General features: G+C 33.2%; 1 protein-coding gene across 1 annotated transcript; it reads right to left on the bottom strand.

Annotated features, from left to right (window-relative positions):
- Window positions 1–158: 158 nt before the first annotated feature.
- Window positions 159–2,346, bottom strand: LOC111382967 (CBL-interacting serine/threonine-protein kinase 23-like). The gene is made up of 5 exons (XM_023007016.1): window positions 1,560–2,346; window positions 867–929; window positions 660–731; window positions 454–561; window positions 159–329 (listed from the first exon to the last, which is right to left on the bottom strand). The coding sequence occupies exons 1-5, from the start codon at window positions 1,758–1,760 to the stop codon at window positions 174–176; spliced, it is 600 nt and encodes a 199-aa protein (XP_022862784.1). The 5' UTR covers window positions 1,761–2,346; the 3' UTR covers window positions 159–173.
- Window positions 2,347–17,284: the final 14,938 nt, after the last annotated feature.

The raw sequence follows: 17,284 nt of genomic DNA, 5'->3' as shown, positions 1-17,284 counted from the left end.
CCTTTTGGGACATTAATTGAATAGCACAAATACTCTCAAAAGAAAGAAGCTGCAGTGCAAGTTTGCCCTTTTTTAATTACTCTAGTTTTACTCCCTACTTTTATGTTCTATGATGAAATGTACAGAACCTACGAAATAAGTCGTACTGGTTCTATACAAATGTATAAATACCCTTATGCACCAAAGAAAATAAAAACAGAATGTGGATTACAAAAAAATGACAACTTTTTGTGCAGTACAATACTAACCCGAACTTGCTGAGGTAGAGCACTCAATCCAAAGTCTGAAACTTTAAGAACTCCATTGGCATCCAACAACAAATTCTCAGGCTATAAATCATGAAATGAAATGAAATTAAAACCAGTCTTTTGTTGTCCCCAAAAATACAGCAATTCCAATTTTCTATAAAAAAAAAAATGAAGCAAGCAACTAAAAATAAAGTTACATCCTCACCTTCAGGTCTCTGTGGTAAACGCCTCTGCTGTGGCAGTAATCTACTGCATTGATGAGCTGCTGAAAAAATTTTCTTGCTTCATCTTCTTTCAGCCTGCCTTTAGTAGCCTGGCCTCAAAAAATGATACCATGTTTGCACTTTGTTCAAATACATCTAATCAGATTATCATACTGGAATCATAAGGCAGAAGCAATCATAAACTTACAATTTTGTCAAAGAGTTCACCTCCAGTAACGAATTCCATAACAATATATATCTTCGTTTTGCTGGCCATAACCTAGATTATGCCATATTCATCAGTCATGAAACTAAATATACAAGAAACGCATACAAAATCCACATCTCCAGGAACATCCAGCACTATATGCCTAATTATTCCTCAAGAAGTTGGCTAAACAAGTTAAATTCCAACCTCATACATGCGGATGACATTTGGGTGTCTGATTAATTTCATGGTGGAGATTTCGCGCTTAATCTGCAAGTTAAATAACATTAAGATCAATCAGAAATGTTTTAACTATGTCAAAGGTGGGGAAATAAAGAAGCATAAGAACAGAGATACACCTAGGCAACTATGGGAAGTGCCCAAAATAAAAGACCTGTGGAACAAAACTTTAAGAAAATTCATTCCATTGTGATCAGCTTATAATTGAGATTTAATGGAGCAGCTGTAAGATATTTTACAGTCACTTATCCGCATCATCCATGAGTACATCAATGTATGATAGCTCAATCTATCAAAATAAATTTCAATCATCCACCCAAATTTGTTTCAATGTTTGAGGAAATGATTTGACGCATTATATTAGTGATTGCGAACATAGAACATCATTGATAAACATTTCATTTTTCTGTTTCTTTTAGTAAGAACACCCTGATAAACATTAATCAGATACCACTAGTAATCATTCTACACTACAGATTAATGAAATGGTAAGGAAAAAAAAACATCAGTGCAAAAAATTCAAAAGTCAACGGAAACTTCTTCAGTACATAAACACAATCTAAAGCAAAACCCAAACACCAATTAAGTAAAATCCATGAAAAAAAAAGAAAAAAAGCTGAAAGTGATATAGAAGCAAGAAAATAATTAATCCAACAGTACCTGGCCAATCATTTTGTGCTTAAGAACTTTTTCTTTATCGAGAATCTTAATGGCCACATTCTCATTTGTCTCAACATTCCTTGCAAACTTCACTTTTGCAAATGACCCTTCGCCCAGCGTCCTACCCAGTTCATACCTTCCTACGCGCGTCCTCCCACTTCCGCCACTGCTACCGCCGCCTGATCTCGATGACATCGCCATGCACAAGAACTGTATCTCTCTCCTTGTATATCTCTGTGTGTATCGATTCAATCAACACTGGTGATTCTCGTGGACTACGCCGATTTTCCAATACAAATCCCATCCATTTTTTTTCCTGTTTCTTTTCCCTCCCTCTTTCTCTCTAGATAAAAAAGTTTTCTTTTCAATAATTTCAGGTTTCCTAGATTCTAAAGCCTCTTCTTTTTGCAAGGCTGCCACACCTGAGACTTCGCCACATTCATCTTTCCTTTTTTTCCTTAGAAAATTGCAAGTATAGAATAAAAACCCCAGAAAATTTTTTTTCAGATCAAGCAGTTTTAAGATATTCAACCCTACTACCAGAGAGGAAAACACAAAAACTTTTTGAAACAGAAGAAAATAACAGAGATGCCATTAATAATGATTAAGATACCAAAAAAAACTATGGGGTCCGTCTAAATTTGGATTTTAGTTAATGATTTACATACTCTTTTGGCGGCTGGAGTTGAATGTGTCGGATTATCAAGGTTAATGAGATTGGATTCAAGACTTATGAAAGAGAGAAACTTGAAGATAGGCGAGATGAATGGGACTGGTAAATGGTAATGTTTATCGGTCGTGGACTCGCAATTTTATATGATTTGTTTAATAATAATTAAAGATTAATCAAAGAGGGAATAAAGCTTGTAAAAATGAACAATACTAGAGATAATTGAATGATCACTAAATTTTATTATACGCTTCTACTTGCTTACCAATCTTTAAAAAGTTACACGTCGCTCATTTAACTTTGCTATGAATTAATATTTACTCATCCAAATTTAAAAAATTATTTATTGTTCACCTAAATTCGAATAAAGTTACTCGTTGCTCATTAAACTTTGCAATAAGTAACACTCCTAAAAATGATATGGATGATTGATAGATAAGTACAAATTTGGATGAGTAGTAAGTAACTTTTTAAATTTCGATAAGTAAGTAATTATCTATAGTAAAGTTTAATGAGTAAAGAATAACTTTTTATAATTCGGTGAGCAAATAATAATTTATAGTGAAGTTTAGTGATCATTGATTATATTACTCACAAAAGGGGTGAATCGCATTTTAAAATTTTTATATTCATGTGAAACCCGCGTGCATTGGGAGGGTGGGGACAACTTTTGATAGATTTCATTCGATACAAATTGAATTGTCCTGTAAAAATATGCCACGATGGTTTCGATAATACAAGGAGAATATCCAACTGGCGAAGGTGTGATTGGGGTTTAAGTGGGGTAAGGTGTAATTGTCTCTAATGAGGCCTTTTTCGATCTTACAGTTGAAACCGAGAAATTTTGTTTGTACACGAATTTTCTCAATGGGTGGCACGTGGGTACATACTGGGCCCTGATCATTATTTTCAAAAAATAATATTTTAAATAGTGATATAAAATTTTTTTTTTAAATAGAAAAAAATTTGAATTCACATGCAAAATATTTTTATTGTATGAACGTGTGATTCAAAATAAATATGAAAATTAAAGTATTTTTTCAAAAGAAGACAAATAGAAATTAAGTAAAACGCTTTGCAAAGCAGTTTACTACAGTGAGTCAATAAAATAACCTGCAATTAAAAATTCAGATGATAATTTTGCACAATGTATTCTATTGATTGTTAAATTTTAAAAGATTTTTGGATGGTCATCGAAATTATCAAATAGTTATCCATTTGACCATTAAACTTTGAAAAAATTTCAGATCATCACCAAACTTATCAAAGCTTTATCTCATTGGCCATTAAACTTTCAAAGTTTTTTCGGATGGTCAGCAGATTTATTAAATCGTTATCTCGTCCACACTCAATCACTCACATTTATAAAATTCAACGAATTCACTGATGTGACAAAGTTAATCATTGATATGACACATTATTGTCCTTAATTGATGAAAAAATTAGTCAAAATCACACTTATAGAAAGTGCAATTAACTAGGAAAAAAAATACTAAATGAAAATATAGATAAACAAAGGGAAACATGCATAATGTTACAATTCAGTCATAATTTTTATAAGCGTTCTAATAGATGAAGTGTGTTTTTGCTGATTTTCATCAACTAGCGATAATAATGTGTTATGTTATCATTTTTGCTTGTTAATCCGTCGAATTTTCTAACTGTGAGTTATTGAGTGGCGAATGAGATAACAAATTAATAAGTTTGGTGACCATTCAAAATAATTTTGAAGTTTAGCGCAATGATTTGATAAGTTCGATAATCATCCAAAAAACTTTTAAAGTTTAATGACCATGAGATAACAATTTGATAAGTTCAATAATCGTCTGAACAATTTTAAAGTTTAATGGCCAATAAAAAATATTGTTAGCTTATGCAGTTATTTAGAGGTGGGATATTTTTATTCAAAAATATTAAAATCAAGTGCATGTTTCGTAAAGTTTAAAGCTTGTGTTTTGAAGTAGTAGTAAAAATAATATTTTAAGTCAAAATCAATAGTTAATTTTAACTACATATTTCATAGAATGCATAGCTTTTATTAATTTTTCAACCATATATTTAATCAAATTTTTTTTAAAATTTACTAAAAATATGATTTTTAACAAAATCAAACAGGGGCAAAATATGATTTAAATTTGTTAAATTCATTTTTTTTTATCTTCACATCTTGTATGACTCTTAATTTACTATTAACTCATTATCCATTTATTATGTAGAATTCATAACTTATAAATACTTCAAAGTTAAAAGTAATAATTTAAAGTCTTTAACAATTATCATTGTTTGTACAATAAATAGATAAATAGTTCTAGCAAAAACTTGGAGCTTCAAAGCCTACCCCACCTAGTGTCTTTCACACCAACTTCGGCAATATATCTTGTATCGAAAGTTGATCTGACCATCTGAGTGAAAATGATCAACGATTCCTTATTTGATCTCTTCATTTTGCTGCCTAATGGTTATGCTCGAGTGTCCAAATAACAATATGTAGACATGAATGCAATATGAAATCCATTGATAGTAAAACTTTTGAGTTTTTGAAATCAACATACTTAGCCCTTGTTTGAGCCCCATTATTTAGTAAAAATGGATTTTGGAATAATTATTTTTAAAAAATATGAAAAATAAGGAAAGACTTTTTATTTGCGTGTAAAATTATTATTAAAAGAATGTGTTGTTTGAAATAAGTTTGAAGAATAGTGTATTATTGAAAAATGGGGCTTAAACATTTGAAATACCCATGCGTTGATACTTATTCAAATTGAAATCTTGCAACATTACTAGTAGCATCGTCATCCCAATTAATTTTACCCACATATTTTATGGGGCCACAACTTTTTAACTACATATTTCATCAATTTTTATTAAAATTTAACAAAGATTTAATTTTAATCTCCACCAAATCGAGGCTTAACAAATATTTATTAAAAGGCAAATTACTTTTTATCCACACACCATTTGGCCATTGTTTGATAACAGTTATATAGGGAAAAATAATATTTTGAATGGTATTTTTTTAGAGAATATGTGGTTAAAAAGTAGGATTTTTTTTTTTTTGAATTTATGTGAAAATATTTTATTATATAAATACGTGGTTGAAAAATGAATACGTAAATAAAAAGAATTGTCAAACATGGGCTTATTTCTGTCGTCACATGCTAACAAAGGTACATTTTATAAATTGACAATACTTCTGTCTACGTCTGCCAATACGTCTCAAATGGTAGAACTAGAATGTGCTCGCCCATCCCACTGGCAGTAGTTCAACGATTTTATTTAATAATTATAGTCAGTATTCCTGCATTATCACAATAGATTACATTTGGTACGTAAGCTCTTATTTTGAGCCTCTTCTTAAAAAAATTCACTTTCTTAAATTCACTTTCAATCATGCATTCTTCTAATAAAAAATTTACATGTAAATTTATTTATCCTTAATTTAATCATACATTCTCTAAAAAATTAATGTTATAAAATTCATTCTACTGAAAAGTGGGGCTCAAATACAATGTAAACCAAACCTAGACAATTTATTTTATTCCTTTTGGCGATTATTTATTGCAGTCATCAATAGTTTACAGACGTACCTAGGTTTTGACTAAACTCATTAGGCCATTACCCTCCATTTTTTGGATAACGCTACACGTACACATCAAGGTGTATTCATAGTATGTACACCATTATATATGTGTAGCATTACCACCATTTTTTATGATCCAAGTTGCCGCCCTACCACTACCTCTCAATCAAGGTTTCAATTTTATCTTGTATTTTAATTATTTAATTTTCTCATTTTGTTTAATAAAATGAACGAAATGGGCCATGAACTTAAATAATGTTTTGGATGACAATAATTTTGTGTATGACATTAAAGCAAGATCGAAGAAAGAAGTGTAGTCTGAAATTAATATGAAGTGACATAATTCTGAAACATTTTATAGCATTTTGTGATTTGTATACTATATAATTTGTTTGGCAGTGCTAAAATTATGAATTGAGCAAATGTTTGAACTTAATTTTTCACAAAACTCATTTTCAATTACACAATCGATATTTAAAATTTAAAATAAATAGCAAGATTTTAGAGATTGATATTTTCAGACGTCAAAACCTTTTTACATTCATAATAACGATGTTTCTATTGAAGAAAAAAATACATAAATATTGAAAATAGAAACACTTGGCACTCTTTTAGTGCATCAAACACCAACTGGTCCAAGGTTAGAAAATGTTAATTGTATTTATTTATCTGCTGCTTCCATGCCTGCCTGCATTTTTTAAAGTTTTTTTAATACCTTATATTAATTTATGACATAAATCTTTTGTCTTTACTCACATAATTCACATTATAAAAAACAATAATGGAGAATATATTAGAGGCCTTATCTACCCAAATCACGTTACTCTCAAATAAAATATCCTATTTATTAAGTTTTTATTAATTGAATAATATATAAATATATGTAGCTCCTGTTTGAACTCCATTTCAATTAATTTATTTTTCTCTTTCCTCATTTCAATCACATATTTTATTAAAATAGTGTATTACACGTAAATTTTAAATTTTTTCTTACTTTTTAACCATACTTTCTTTAAAAAATTATTATTTTAAAATATATTTTTCTCAAATTACATTAAAATGGAGTCAAAACAAGGGCCTAATATACTTGAGTAACGATACTTGACACGGTTGAAAAAATCCTCATGGCGCACTGAGCCACCGTTTGGCCCCCATTCTTTTCAAATTTTAATTGTTGAAATAGTATTTTTTTGAAAAATATGTGGTTGAAAAAGAATGAAAATTTTTATAGAAGATTGTGATTAAAAGTAAGAGAGAAAAAAGAATCAAAAGGAGAATGGGAGCCAAACGGGATCTCAACGCGGTTAATATTGACTTAACACAAATGATCAACTGAAAATATAAATTAAAGCTCAAATTCAATGACGTCCTTGTTTCTCTTTTTTCAAAAAATAAAAAAATAAAAAAATCCAATGAGATAAATTTTCAGGTTGCGTGAAGAACAGATAAAATATTTCCTACGGCACATTTTAACAAATGGGCGAACACTTTAGTGGCTTTGTAAGACTAAGCCTTGAGACATAAGCCCCACAGTGACATTTAGCCGGATTAAAAAAATAAGATTTTTAGTAAATTTTAATAAAAATTGATGAAATGTACGGTTGAAATATTATAAATCCCATGAGATATATAATAAAAATTAATTGTTGATTTTAACTTAATTTAAAATTTTAATTTTAATCCCTATCAAATAGGAACTTAATGCAAACGTTTTGAGACCTTCTATGAAACGGTCACATGAGGCAGTACTTAAGGTTTAAGCATCAAAAGGTTTTTCTTGATGCCACTTCTACTCTACTACCTTTTCCTCACTCTCCACATGTACATGGGTACATAAATAAAAATACATCCTTCCCTTCATCTCTTCTTTTTGGGTTAAGTTAGAGTGTACTGCTTTAATCCTATGTCCATTTTTCGCAAACCCCCAATAGAGTATGGCTATATGACCTTAACGGCGATTCTCCAGTTAGGGATGGCAACAAAGTAGGTTTGGGGCGGGGTAGCCAAGCACCGTTGGGTAATTTCCTGTCCCGTACTCATCCCGTTACCCGTTTAAGCAAATCAGGGCTGATCAGGGGTGGGGTATGGCCCTTGCCACAGTAGTACCCGTTTATTTATTTATTGATAATTTATTGTATTGCACACATTCATTAAAGTGAGAAAATAATAAAGTTATTAAAATTTTCAATTAATTTATTTATTTTTGAAAGTTAAATTATTGAAATATATTTGGTAAACTAAGATTTTTATTGTCATCATATTCTTTAGATAATCTTAATTGCTATGTTCTATTAAAATTAATGAAAATTTGTGAAAATTTTCACTTAAAGTAATGAATTCTTAAAATAAATAAAATAGTTAAACAAGTCTGGGTGGGACCTTTTTACCCTTACTCGTTCAGGGCAAAATACCCTGCCCCATCCCCGACCCGAATACACGATTAAGCTAGTAATTCCCACCTCGTTTGTAGAGGAGCTCCACGAATATCGAGTTTGACGAGCTTTTTTTGTCATTCCTATTTCCAATTATCCATTAGACTAAGGCAATATGGCTCATATGGAGATTTGGTAAGTGGCAGTATGAAACTGACTATAGGGATGTAAACGAGTCGAGTTGAACCGGCTTGCAAGTTGAAGATCGCGGCTCAATCATGGCTCAGTCCTTTTTGGCCCAAGCAGAGCTAAGCTCAGAAAAATCAAGGCTTGGCTCAGGCTTTCAATTAGGCCTCGGCTCAATTTTTTTAAATGGTGAAATTCAAACTTTTTTAGTAATATAAATTATGTGCAATTCATATCGTAGATTAAATAAAATTGCAATCTTCCTCAATTTTTCGGCCTACAATCAAATTAAACAGAATTAAACTTGTACACGAATAAATATTCGGTGTATAATGTTCCGAAACAAATAAATTTAAAAATTACATAATTTTTTTTAAAAAAACCTCAAAACGTAGCTACACAAGCTGCTTAAGGCTCAATGAGCAGCACGTACCGACTCGAATTCTGGTCGATGTCCGAAAATGAGGCTCGACCTGAGCCTCGAGTTGATTTGATTTGGATTTTTTTGGCTTAAGCTACGAGTCACTCGAGCCGACAAGTTAAATTGACATCCCTATTTGGCTATGAGTAGATTGTGATAAAAGCTATAGAAATAAGAACTTAACAAGCATGAATACAGATTGTGAGCTATGCTGATATCAAGCACACTTATAGATGGTTAGCAGGCCCGGTCCTGGGCCGAGGCGAATGAGGCCTTCTCCTCAGGCCCAAGATCTTAGGGGGCCTCATTTTCGCCCCTCTTTTTTTTTTTTTTTTTGTTTAATCCATCGGGCCCAAATGAAATGCCCAATCCAATAACTAAACCAATCCCAACCCAACAATCCATTTAGACATAAATCCCAACCCATCAATCCATTTATCCAAATCAAATCCAGTCCAATCCCTAAATTCCCAAAATAATTCATCTGAAAATTCATGAACTGCCTCCGACTTTCACGACTGTGAAGCCACCGTCACTCCCCTCTCAACAGTGACACAGTCTGGACGTCCGGTGAGTGACGGTGACGATGAGACGGTGAGTTCACCACGAATCTTATCTTCCTTGGCCCTTCTTCAGTTCTTTTGGCTTCTGCTTCTACTGCCGACTGCCGAGTCACCTAGTTCGCTCTTCGCTGCTTGCTTCCGTAGGACTGCAGGCTGCAGGCTGCAAGTCCACCGTCTGCCGACCAAGTCCATAGAAATCCCCTTCCCTTTAGCTCTGCACTCCGCATCTCCGCTATGGCGCTACATTGGCACGTGGGCTCTGGCTGGCACCTGGCGTTGTAACTTGTATGTAGTAATTTCTTCACATAATCACATTGTAGATTTATAGTCTGTAGATTCGATTTTTTGCCATTTGTTTGCTGGTTGATAAATTGTTGATTTTGTTTGTTTGATCTTGAGCATTTTCTTGCTTTGATGTTTCTTTACATAATTACATTTATAGATGTGCTATCTAGTTCAAGTGTTCATTTTCAATTATAGGGTAATGATCTAGGGGCGTATAAGGGTAATGATCTAGGGGCGTATAATAGTTCACGTGTATACCTGGATTTCTTGCTGCCCTTCCCTGGCAAAAGGCTAGTGAAGAACATGAATTGGACTTAAAGGCTGCAAAAGATCATCTTGACAGTGACCACTATGGTTTAGTGAAGATCAAGCATCGGATAATTGAATATCTAGCTGTTTGCAAGGTAGATGTCTTTGTTGTTTTAAATTTTGCTCAAGGTATATTGATCATCTTTTGATTATTGAATCTGACATGTCGGTTTCAAATGTGTCCAGATGCAAGAGGCCCAGTATTGTGTTTTGTTGGTCCACCAGGTGTTGGGAAGACGTCGTTAGGCTATCTTTTCTCATTCATTTTCTTTTTGGGTTTATCGATTATGATGAAATGAGGTACTGATTTTTACAATATGTGGAGATTTCATTTTTATTGTAATTTTCAGTATGATGGATGACATTTCATTAGAATGTTAATGATATCAACTTTGATTTGGTTGATCGAGTTTGTGTTGTAAATCTCTAGATACATGACGAAGCAAAGAAGTTCTTGTATCAAACTGGAGTAAAGGTTGTGGTTGCTTATGGTGGGGCACCAATTTTCCAGTAGGTTTGAGACTTTTGACATCTGAAACTGAAATTGTTACGTTGTTTTGACATTGGCTATTAATTTATCTTAACATCCTTTGGCTAAATTCTGATCAATGTATTTGCTGATTGTAATGTTAGAATGGCTGAATGGTTTAAGTAGATTGTTAGATTGTAAGGTAATGAAATTAGAAAGCCTACATGATGGCTCCATAGGCGTCTTGCTGAGGTAATTGACATGTATTAGTGATTTTTATATTTCTTGCAATGATGTTTTGTCATTCTAAGATACTAAGATACTACAAGTAATTTTTATTTTTTTATGTTTTACAATTTCAGTTTTTGTGGTTAACTAGTGAGGATACTAATATCATTATCTTTGGAATGGAGTTTCCGTCCTTGCCTACTTGATTGTCTTCGATAATGAAAGTGTCTATCTCTGCTTTCTTGAGTGCCTTTGGTAAGTGAGTACATGTTTAATTTGTAAGCCAAATACAATTTCATTATATGTAGTTTTCGTCTTTCTCTGTTCGTAAAATTAGTTGATCATTACTTGACAAGGATGTGGTTTAAGGAAATCTATGATTATGTTGGTAAAATTAGTTGATCATTTATATTATGTATATTTATTAGCGATTTTCAACTCATGTCAAGAAGCAAGTTTGTCGTTCTTATTTTAGTGAAGCTGTGCATACAATTTGTAGTCAGATTTAATTTTTGTTATGTTGTTTTATTTGTACTATTTTGAATAAATTTTGACAAAATGTGTGAAGATACATTAACCATATTACTTATTTTTGTGATTTGCAGGGATTTTTGATTATTTTTTCAATAGCTAAAATGTTGATTAGAGAAGTAAATTTCTTGATATATGGATCAATTATTTTGTAATAGTTTAACTAGTTATTTTGGAATAGTAGTCTATATTTTGGCATATTGTATTTGACCAGACTCAAGACTTTCTTTCGTTGAATTTATGGAAAAGATGATTATATATGTGTTGATATATGATTTTGTTCTTTAATTATTTGTGTTTGGCGATCAAATAAATATATATATATTTTTAAAAATTAAATGGACATTTACGGCATGCATGCATTTTCTACTTTTTGGTCAAAATTTTTAGCGATACAGAAATCTGTAAATTAATTGTTGTAGGTAATTGTTAGCATTTATTTGAAATCAAATATGAGCTTGATGACCACATTAATTGATATAGTTATTTCCGTACACGTTTCTTTTTTCTATGCTAGAGCATCGTTGACACAATTGAAAAATTGAGATAAGCTTACCACCAGTTCAGAAAACGGGATCATTCTTAAGGGTGTAATTCCACAATTTCCGTCAAAATTTCACTTATCAGGTAAGCAATGGCTTACCCTAAGTTGTTATTGAAGAGATTGTAAATGTTTGAAGCCTTGTCGGCTTATATAATTGCAGCCTAGTCGGCTTATATGATTGCTTATTGTAGGATGAACAATTGCACAGGCGCACGTGATAACTATATTGGAAACTATAAATGTGAGATAATTGAGTTATTTTGTAATTGTTTTTTAGGCTAATCATTGGACATTACTATGCCTCCTAAATACGAGTCTGGTGCTCAAAAGAGGAAAAGAAAACGAAATGAAATTGCATTAATTCAAAGCCAAGCAGGGGATATTAGCAAGTACTTCAAAAGTGATAGTTGAAAGGGGTCCAAAAAGAGTTGATGACATCTCGTTTCCAAAAGACTATACAAATAGATATTTCGATTCTTCACAATATAAGCGATTGCTACCAAATGGGAGAGCAGTTGATAGAAGATGGCTAGTATATTCAGTGTCTATGGACAGGATCTTCTGCTTTTGTTGTAAGTTGTTTAAAACACCAATAAATGTGACAAAAGTTGGCCAACTAGGTAATGATGGGTTCAAAGATTGGCATAATTTGCATCGGTCTATTAAAAGTCATGAAGGAAATGAGGAGCATTTACGTTGCATGACTAGTTGGATTAAATTGGAAAATAGGTTTCGATCAAAACTACAATTGATAAAAGCGTTGAATTGTTGATTGATGCTGAAAGAGAACATTGGAGACATGTATTAACAAGGATAATCGCTATTGTTAAAAGACTTGCGAAAAACACATTGCCATTTCGAGGAGATGATGAGAGGCTACATGTTGAGAACAATGGCCTATTTTTACAAATGCTCGAAATGGTTAGTGAATTTGATCCAGTAATGCAAGAGCACCTTCGGCGGGCTAAAGCAAAAGAAATTCAATATACGTATCTTGGCAAAAAAATTCAAAATGAGTTGATACAGTTGTTGACTAATCAGGTGAGAAGTTCAATTGTCAAGAAAGTTAAAGATGCAAAATATTTCGTAGTTATACTTGATTGTACTCCAGATGCAAGTCAGGAGGAACAAATGTCTTTAATTGTACGATTTGTAGATAATTCGTCAAACTTACCTACAGTTCAAGAACATTGGCTAGAATTTTTGAAGGTAGATGACACAACAGGACTTGGACTTGCAACCGAGCTTCAAAAGGTTTTGATAAAAATTGATCTTGATATTGATGACATTAGAGGGCAAGGGTATGACAATGGATCTAACATGAGCGGGAAGCACAAAGGTGTGCAAAGAAGAGTCCATGAAATGAATCCCCGAGCTTTCTATACTCCATGTGGCGCTCATAGTCTAAATCTAGCATTATGTGATATGGTGAACTGTTGTTCCCAAGCTGTATCCTTCTTCGGAGTGATACAACGCATCTACACATTGTTTTCCTCTTCTACCAAGCGATGAAAAATTTTCAAAGATAATTTTCAAGGGTTGACAGTGAAGCCATTGTCACAAACACGTTGGGAAAGTCATGTTGAAAGTGTGAAGCCTATAATGAAGCAAACTGCACAGATAAGAGATGCATTACTTGATTTAGCAGAAAGTAATGAAGATCCTAAAGTGAAGAGTGAAGCCGAGTCATTAGCAACACATGAACTTCAAAATTTTGAGTTTTTGTTTGGCATGATAATCTGGCACAGATTGTTGCATGCTGTTAATATTGTGAGTAAATCTCTTCAAACCGAATCCATGGATATTGATCATGCTATCGACCTGTAGTAAGGACTTGTTTCATTTCTTGAAGAATACAGAGAAATTGGATTTGCTATTGCCAAAGATGAAGCGACAAAAAAGGCAAGCGAAATGGGAATTGAAGCTGTATTTACAGAAAAACGCATAATTCGAAGAAAAAACAATTTAATGAAAGCGGTAGTAATGAGGTAAAGCAATCAGCAGAAGAATCTTTTAGAGTTGAATACTTTATTTTTATAATTGATCAAGCTCTATCTTCTCTGAGGACCCGATTTGAAAAATTCAAACAATATGATGATACATTTGGATTTTTGTTTAGTTTGAAGAGGTTAAGGGGTGCAACTTTTTCAACTTTATTGAACTCTTGTTTGAATCTTGAGAAATATCTTCAACATAGTGGGCGTTCGGATATCAGTGGGGATGATTTATGTTCCGAGTTACAAGTCTTAAGGTGTTATATACCAAGTGAAGCAACAAGAGCAATTTAAGTGCTGCAATATTTGAAGACATTGAATGTTTGTTTTCCAAATGCTTATATTGCTTACCAAATTTTGTTAATCATACCGGTTACAGTTGCATCTGCAAAAAGAAGTTTCTCGAAATTAAAGTTGATCAAGACCTATCTCCGATCAACTATGTCGCAAGAAAGATTAAATGGGTTGGCTATGCTATTAATAGAAAAAGAAATGGTTGATCAGCTAAGTTATTCAGATTTGATTGATACTTTTGCCTCTAAAACAGCAAGACGAATAGTATTTAACTAATTGTTTGAAATTTTTGGTTTGATGGTTTATAATATAAATCGTTTTTATAATATATTTCGTTGTTGTTTTAATGTTAGTTTTTTAAATTAGAAATGAATCGCATAATACACCTTTGAATTTTGTCGCTGGGGGGCCTACTTTTCATAGTTCGCCTCAGGGCCCATTAGACACAGGACCGGCTCTGATGGTTAGGTAATTTAATGAGCATGGATACAGACTATGAGCTATGCTGATATCAAGCACGTTTATATATAGTTAGGTAACAAGCATGAATAAAGACTATGAGCTATGCTGATATCAAGCACGTTTATATATAGTTAGGTAACAAGCATGAATAAAGACTATGAGCTATGCTGATATCAAGCACGTTTATATATAGTTAGGTAACAAGCATGAATAAAGACTATGAGCTATGCTGATATCAAGCACGTTTATATATAGTTAGGTAACAAGCATGAATAAAGACTATGAGCTATGCTGATATCAAGCACGTTTATAGATGGTTAGGTAATTTATTATTTATCATTTTCCATAATGTGAGTGTTAGCTTAGGATGTTCACAAACTTATCTTACCAATGAAAAAACACTTCAAGGAAATTAAGCGACCTTATTGTTAATAAGAATATATGACACTGAGTTACAGAGGAATGGGCAATGGATAAACTAAAAATTCATTGTAGCCTCATGTGCACGTATGTTGCATATTTTTGGTCATTATTATTGCTCTCGTGAGTAGGGATTAAGGCATAATCCATAACAACATGATCATCGAGTTTACATATATGAAATGGGGAAATACTTCATTGCCATCGATATTTATGTGGTTTCTGCAAGTCTTGACTCTCTACCCAACTTCTTTGACACCTGCAAATCAGAAGAGCAAAATTTGAAGAAAATAGGAAAATCACTTGACTTGTGAGGTGGCTGGATCTTGAGGATAATCCCCTTCATGAGTTATTTCTAGAACAATGTTACCTATATAGATAACATTCATAGAAATTTCTCACAGATCAACACGTGGCAGAATTTCATTGGTTTTAGTCAAAACAAACAAAAAAGATGCACACATGTATGGTGCCTGTGAACAATACCCTATATGTTTGGAATTGTTCTTGTTTCTAACATCGTTGATACTCAGTGTATCATTAAACTCACAAATTGTGATGGTGCTTCTTCGGTAATATATCTAGCAATGCAAGCATTTTGGCATATTTTCTTCCGCTATTGAGATCAATAGGCCGGAAAAGAAATTGGGTGTGTGTCAAGGAGATGATGAGGTTATGGCATATGGACTTGTTAAAAATTTATAAGGCTAAGATTAACTTAAATTCAAGTCATTGGATGCTATTATGAATTTATGCCTCCATCTTAAATCGGTTTGCTAGTTCGAATAAAAAGTTTTTTTTCATTTTAAAAATAGAGGTTGCCTTAAATTTCAATTGACAATTGATAATGTACAAACATGGATTCCATAGGAGTGATCCATGGTGTTCTATAGGCTTCCGTCAGACCGACCCATGCAACAATGTGCAAAGGCCTGGGCACAGTAAGACTACAGACATCAACACAGGTCTCAATTGAAGAATGCTCACGTTAAACTCACAAGTCTCTCAATTAATTGAACAATTTTTATTCTTTGTAAAACTAGTGCACTTAGCTTTACGCTATCTACATTCAATAATATTTTGTTTGGTTCAATTGCCCCTGATATCTATTGTATGAATGAATTGAAAAGGCAAGAAAGACAATCTAAATGTTGTTTGTGACTCTTACCTGTGTGGTATCCATCCTAAGTGTGTGGTAGAATCAACAAGCAAAAGAGAAAAGCAACCATAGGAAGTGAGCAGTCCGGCGGTCGGTCATCTCTCGGTTTGGTGTTTGAATTCAATGTTTAATGGTTAACTGAGCCCGAAAATCACTTTGAGCAGCTTGAGGAAGATCCTAACATCTGGTATTAGAGCTTGGGTAGCAAAAATTGGCTCAAAATCGGCTGATTTTCGGACATTAACCTTAGAACCCGAATCTGAAAATTTTCAATTACTCACAAACCAAAGCTCGGTTGGACAAACGGAAGCCATACCCATCACCAACAGGTCGAGGCGCTCCCGGAGCGGCAGCGCGTGGGCGGCTGTCCGACGACGTTGTCTTCAGGTAACTTGCTTGTTTCAATCTCCTGAACGCGCTGATATACTTTGTTTTGTGTTTCGGGTTACACAAAAAAAGTTGGACGATTTTGCCCCTGGTGCAACGCCGACTGAAATTCAAGAGCAAGCTCATTTTTCTCCACTCTACGGACTCAGATAGGTCCGCTTTGGTAAATTGGCTTAATCCATTTAAATTCAGCAATAGCAAGATCATCGTGTGGGGTGATCGTTAGGTTTTGGGGTTACCGTGAAGGGGTAACCATTGCTTGTGCTAGAACTAGGATTACTTGCGTTAATTGAGTGCTTGTTCTTTTGATTTAAAGTGCTTGGTATTTCTTGGTGGACGTAGCGTTTAGGTTCATTGTTACTTTTGCAAAGAATTAATAAGATATTACCTTATCACGCTTCCCAATACTATTTCGTGTGGTTTAATTAGTGTGTTAACCAATGACAACACATAATTTTGATTTGGAAATTTTTAACGGTAAAGGGGACTTCTCTATTTGGCAACAAAAGATGAGAGGCATACTAGTCCAACAAAAGGTGTCAAAAGCCATCGAAGGTAATTTTGCACCTGACATCTCAAAAGAACAAAAAGAGGAAGCCGATGAGCTTGCCTATACCTCAATAATATTACACTTGTCTGACGCTGTCTTAAGAAAAGTGGGAAAACTAAAAAACCACCAAAGAACTTTGGAAAAAACTAGAAGACTTATACTTGCTTAAATCTACACCGAATAAACTCTACCTACTCGAATGATTCTTAAGCTTTAAAATGGATCCTTCAAAGGATCTCGACGACAATTTAGATGTATTTAACAAATTGGTGCAAGATATTGTCAATTGTGACGAAGCCGT

The sequence above is a fragment of the Olea europaea genome, unplaced genomic scaffold (assembly GCF_002742605.1).
Source record: "Olea europaea var. sylvestris unplaced genomic scaffold, O_europaea_v1 scaffold2594, whole genome shotgun sequence".
Classification (NCBI taxonomy): domain Eukaryota; kingdom Viridiplantae; phylum Streptophyta; class Magnoliopsida; order Lamiales; family Oleaceae; genus Olea; species Olea europaea.
This window is presented reverse-complemented; position numbering and strand designations above follow the sequence as displayed.